The sequence below is a fragment of the Patella vulgata genome, chromosome 4 (genome assembly GCF_932274485.2).
Source record: "Patella vulgata chromosome 4, xgPatVulg1.2, whole genome shotgun sequence".
Classification (NCBI taxonomy): Eukaryota; Metazoa; Mollusca; class Gastropoda; family Patellidae; genus Patella; species Patella vulgata.
The window spans coordinates 50,110,383-50,116,177 of NC_065882.2; the positions used below are offsets into that span (position 1 = coordinate 50,110,383).

General features: G+C 35.3%; 1 protein-coding gene across 2 annotated transcripts; it reads left to right on the forward strand.

Annotated features, from left to right (window-relative positions):
* Positions 1-1,189: 1,189 nt before the first annotated feature.
* LOC126817543 (uncharacterized) lies at positions 1,190-4,525 on the forward strand. Of its 2 annotated transcripts, none has more exons than XM_050544602.2 (2): positions 1,190-1,521; positions 2,167-4,525. In XM_050544602.2, exon 2 carries the CDS (start codon positions 2,469-2,471, stop codon positions 3,702-3,704), a length of 1,236 nt encoding a protein of 411 aa, XP_050400559.1. In that variant the 5' UTR covers positions 1,190-1,521; positions 2,167-2,468; the 3' UTR covers positions 3,705-4,525. The 2 variants fall into 2 exon arrangements, with proteins under 2 accessions (XP_050400559.1, XP_050400560.1); XM_050544603.2 differs by lacking the exon at positions 1,190-1,521 and adding an exon at positions 1,751-1,773.
* Positions 4,526-5,795: the final 1,270 nt, after the last annotated feature.

The window sequence follows — 5,795 nt, forward strand, 5'->3', positions numbered from 1 at the left end:
AAAAGCGTTGAAATGAAATAGTATTTAGCTCCTAATTGTGTGCACCAACCAGCTAATGAAGATGGTAAGAGTGTAGAAGTTGAACTGTATAATATATGTAAAGGATGTCTGGCAAGATATATGTACACTCTACATGTATTGTAATAAATAATGGTTAAAAACAGGTACTATTTTAATCCTTTAATTATTCTTCTGTTGAAAATCTAGAAGAAAACTAATTTGATTTCAACATACATTTTTACGGTGTTGTATCGTTTTTATTTTCAATTACATACATATTATGTGGGCTCCATAATCTTCCCAGTCTGGCCCGAGGCACGTGTAATGGAAATAAAACTCCCGGCTGTTTTGCATGAGTTGGAGATATCCCATGATTGGACCACACCACAAAATCAATACCATTTACATCCGTTCTTCTAATAAATCCACCATTTTAAATATATAATGTCTCTGTTTTATGTATCCATCTATATTTCTGTGGCCAGATATTTTTTTTTATTTTGCGTTCCTTGCCGAACTCCGTATTATACTGTATACATTTTTATATCTTGGGTACATGTACTTCAGTAGAGAAAGCGGTTACACATAGGCATAACCGGTTCCTCAATCCAAATTCAGAATACATTTACTGACTAAAAAAAAAATATTGTTTACAAAAAGAAAGAAGAAATATAACTACAGGACGTCGAGCAGTAGCGTCGTCACCTTGTCAAATTACTGAATGGGGGAACAGTGGCTTATGGACCCGGACTGAATCGCATCAGCCAAGACAAACGCAAAGCATACGATAAACTCTTCGCTTGAAGAGATATACCATGAATTTCCAAAATTGTTAAAATTTTGAGTGGTAAAACAGTACTGTCGAACTCCGGGGCATCATCTAATGAGAATGGTGATGTTATTTCGTGCTAGCCTGGAAACCAGATATTAATCACAATTTGACTCACCAAAATAATTATCATATCAATGAAATCTCAATCCCTATGTATTCAAACATTTTGACAGGTTCTCCATCCCCCTTATTAAATCTATTAAAGCAGAGGATTGAGTCCTCTCTTGCCAAAACCTTTATGATAGTAATAATAATACTCGACATTTGGCTTGGTTGAGCAAGTGAACCTTTTAACACTGTGGTGTAGGTGTGTTAATAAAACGGATTTTCTTGGTAACGTAGATGGTTTACGTACATCATACAACTTAATGCTCACGGTGTATATACGTGTACGAAATCTACTCGCATGAACTTTATGTGTGGTTTATTAGTTTCAAATAGATTTTGGAGAAGGTGTGAGAAACGGGACTATATAAAGTTTTCGTGTTTACTCTCTCAAATTAACTGCACTAGTAGAGATAAACTTGAATGGGACTGGATAAACGGGTATTTAAATAAAAGGTGTGAACAAAAGGTTAGGAGATCCAATAGAAGTTTAAAACGCAGACAACCCTTTTTTATCCGTCGGTTATATTATCGTCTGAAGCAAACACACAAAGCTATTTCATTGAAGTTAAAAATGAAATGAGGTGAGTCTGTATTTATAATAATAATGGTTGCAAGGTAGAAAATTAATATAAGCTTTATAAATATTTTTCGTATTTAAATGATAATTTATAAGATTTAGACACGTAATTTCTTTAAGTTATGACATATCATTTTAGTTTATTGTAAATGAAAGGTATTTAATCCATGGTGAATTTCCATATATGAAAAGAATATTTAGCCATACAGTTGTCTAAATTTTGTTAAAGAAACTATATCGTCTAATACATATCTTGGTAGGGCCTATATGTTTTTCATTTTTCTTTTGTGATCGGTGAACCGCTAAAAATAATTATGGGTGTAACATTTTTATTTCTTTCAAAATCTATCAGGGAAAATGGCGATAGATTACTTCGGTTAAATCGGCGTTCTCTTCTCAGAGTATTGTACAAGATTACACTAGTTTTATCAAGTTTGTTGATAACATTTGCTTCTCGTCTTGTTGATCGTATCACTGGACGTTATCCATTTCGAACATTGCTTTTAATTATAATTTTAGTATAGTAAGTTTTATTTGCTTCTATGACCATAGTCTCTTTAAAAAGCTGACTTCCAAGTTATTGTATATGTTATTAAAGTCATGTGCCAGTGAGTAGTACTTATTTCAATAATTGTTATATATTTTACAGAAGCTACAACTAGAATTCCTCGAATTCCAAGCAAATCGTAAACAAAGGCAAAGCATGTTTAGATAGTAAGCTCTTGGATAATTAACCTATATTCGGCTAGTGATAAGTGGGGAATGATTAGTAACGCATCGGTGATAAGTGAAGGGACTAGACGTACATTTACTACAGGCTTGTGACAGCATTAAAAACTTGGCGGATTAAGAAAAACCTTTCAGTTCACGGATAATTCACTGCCCTAGAAGGTGACCTCTTGTTTATTATTTTTATCATCTCAAGTGTGATATATATTTATTGCAAAGACAATGGGACCGCTTAACCTATCAGTTGTGTTTTATTCGACTGCTTTCTTGTTCTTTTCGCTGTGCTCAGCTGACGATAAGTGTGGTTCAAATTTTAGCGAAGGGGACAAATGGTTTGACGGGTGCAATTGGTGTACATGTGAAGCAGACGGACAAAAGTGTACTAAAGCCGTGTGTTCAATTTCTGACAATAAACACCCACGTCAAGCTTGTAAAAAACCTGGTGAATCGTGGAGAGACGGCTGTTTTCATTGTCAATGTTTACCGAAAGGTATACGTTGTAAAGTGAACAAAAGATGTGTAAAATCGTTGAGTGACGCCCCTGCAGACTGCAAGATACCCGTCACTGATCAAAATCTATGTATTTGTGGCTTGGACGGTGTCCCTTCGTGTGCATGGACAAGTTTGTCACAAACTTCGGATTCCCAGGAGATACATCCAAATGGAATACTTTTGTCAGAGCAACAAGTGACATCAAACATTGAATTAAACGACGAAGCAGTGGAAAAGGAATACAATGATCAACCTATGCCATTAATTCCTTCTAAAGAAAAAGGCTGCCATATTGGTTCCCGTTGGTATGAAGGCGGACAACGTTGTTACTGCGATGATGAGAGTGGTGTCACGTGCGGAAATCCGCGTTACATGGCCCGGAAAGTTGATGGATATAAAATTCGTCGCAAAAAATGCAAGACCGGAAAGCAGTGGAATGATAAGTGTAAATATTGCATTTGTAAAGTTAAAGGGCTGTCATTCTGTCGAATTGATCGTATATGTATGAGGAACAAAAAAATCGGACACTCTTCACGAAGTACTAGAAGATGTGCAGGGAAGTCTTGTAATCTGCTGAAGTTAAATGGTATGACTGAGTGCAAGATTGGCGATCATTGGAAAGATGGGTGCAAACGGTGCCGATGTAATAAAAAAGGCAAACCTGTCTGCAAAAGCCGTCATTGCAATCATTCGACTGATGATAAAACTGACGGGAATGTATTGCCTAGCAGACGTTTATCGACAGGTGGTCTCGTACCTGTATCTCAAACACCATTCAAAATGCCTGATAAGCCACGGTTCCGTATGCCAACAATGTTTTCGAGTATTCGTTTCAACGGAAAAGAAAAACCAGTAGAAAAAAAGAACTGTAATGGTTTTAAACCCGGTGAAAAATATTGGGATAATTGTAACTTATGCCATTGCACCCAGAATGGTGACCCGATGTGTTCTTCCCAGTTGTGTTAAGGTTAAAACAGTTCATAAAGACAAAAATATTACTTTTTCTTGATATTTCTTTTTTTCAACAGTATTAAATTTTTTAAAGATTATGAATTATATGCCCAGTTTTTAATCTAGTCAGTGTAGTGGAATTACCCAATTCATCTCCCCTTTCCCTTAAAATCTTTGTTGGCAGCTCTACAGATTCGTTAATTCCGGTTCTAAAGACACGTTGTCTGTGATGCATTTAAGTTCAATTATCTCCAAAACATATACAGGTTATTAAAATCCAATTCGCGGCTTATAGTTTTTTTCAGGCGAATGTAAAAAATTCCAAAACAAAATGCCCTCGGCACTGTCCTCAACTACCTTTCAGTCTGTAGACCAATTAGATTTCAGAACGGGGCCGGGGGGGGGGGGGTAATATTTTTTATCATCAAGTAACTAAATTACATAGGAGGCAGACGGCCAAGAAATCGATTTACACCAACCGGCCTTTTTTTTTAATCTGTATACGATATACTTTAAGGAAACGGTGGGATTCGAGTTAGTTTAAAAAGATTTGTAACTTTTAAGGCAGACAGTTCGCAAATATCTCGAACGTGCTACACACACTAGTATTATACAAATAGTTACAAAAATTATGTTAATTTGAACTGAATATAACATACAGTTAGTATTTAAATTATTTGGGATCTATAATGAGAACGCGTTTGATTTTATATTAAACTTTCATTCTCGCATGTCGGCCCTTTAAGAAAGCATGCGAAAATGAAAAATGGAAACTAAAACAAAATACTGAAAAACACGAATGAATTTGATTCAAAATAAAGCTAGTTTTATTGATATGTAGTTTGTTTTTGTATGGCATATTCAATTGTAATGCAATCAAGGGGTTGTGGAATTGTAAGACTGTCGATATTAAATACGGAGTTTTTATTTTAAAGGAATCTGAATCGTTGAATTCCACCGTCACCCCCGAAGCGAGATCTTTTTTTAAATCCGGCATACCTTATAAATGTATAAGCGGTTATGAATGGAAAATAACTGTGCTTTGTTCTACAAGTGTGATGTTATCCTAAATATCTCAAATAGTACCAAAAGCTCCTGATTTTCAATTGACATTATCAGCATTGGCCCACTGCTTCTCTTTTTTGTTTTGTTTTACAAAGCATTGAGGTCATGATTCAGCAGTGGGGCATATTCATATACATATACCATGTTACGCCAGAAATAGTCTACTTATATTAAGTGGACGTTAACCCCTTTTCTCTGAATGGGATTGAATAAAGCTATTAATTGTGTTAATGTGATTCATGAATGGTTTAAAAAAGATAAACCATATCATGCTGGGATACTTCCGGGTCGTTTCAGTTACCGTGTTACTTATTGATAAGGGAAATAAAAATAACTGTTTAGATTTTGACGCTTTGCCATAATATGGGATGTCTAAATGATGCCAAATGTAGCACGTATTTGAATCTTGTACATTCTAAACTGCCTTTCTTTTGTCACATAATATTGACCAGTGCTCCCAAAATTTTTACAGAATACTGATAACGATATTCCATAAAATATTACTATTAATTTAATTCGAGAGGTAAAAAAGCTCATTAAATGACAATAGAGTTACATGGGTTTGAGTGGTGCGGACATATAGCTGATATACAACCTGTTAAACCTAGTTCGATATACGTAGCTTTAAATTAAGATACTTTCCCGCAAAAGTATTTATCGGGTGGTTATTTCCAATACAAATATGGCAATTTTGGCATTATATGGAAAGTTGACACCCAATGTTACTAGACAAATACTGGATTCCACGAAAAACACCCATGGTGCGCGCACGGAACAAAATTTACAGGGTGTCACTAATTGGCAGCATGACGATTAAGAACTGCTCGAGTGACGTCAAAGGTTGCACGCATAGATTGTCTGAACTCTTGGCGTTAGGGAGCGCTTAAAGGTACATTAGTTAAGTGTTTTATAAAGAGTTGGCCATTCTTGCTATAATAATTCAAAAATAGATGATGTTGAAAATTTCAGTCAAATTACTTTGTTCTGAACGGAATTGTCACTGTTGGATGTTTGGGATAGAAATAGGCATCAATTGTGTCT

What these genes read in the sequence shown, in the direction of transcription:
- LOC126817543 (XM_050544602.2), top strand. Translation starts at nt 2,469, where the DNA reads ATGGGACCGCTTAACCTATCAGTTGTGTTTTATTCGACTGCTTTCTTG.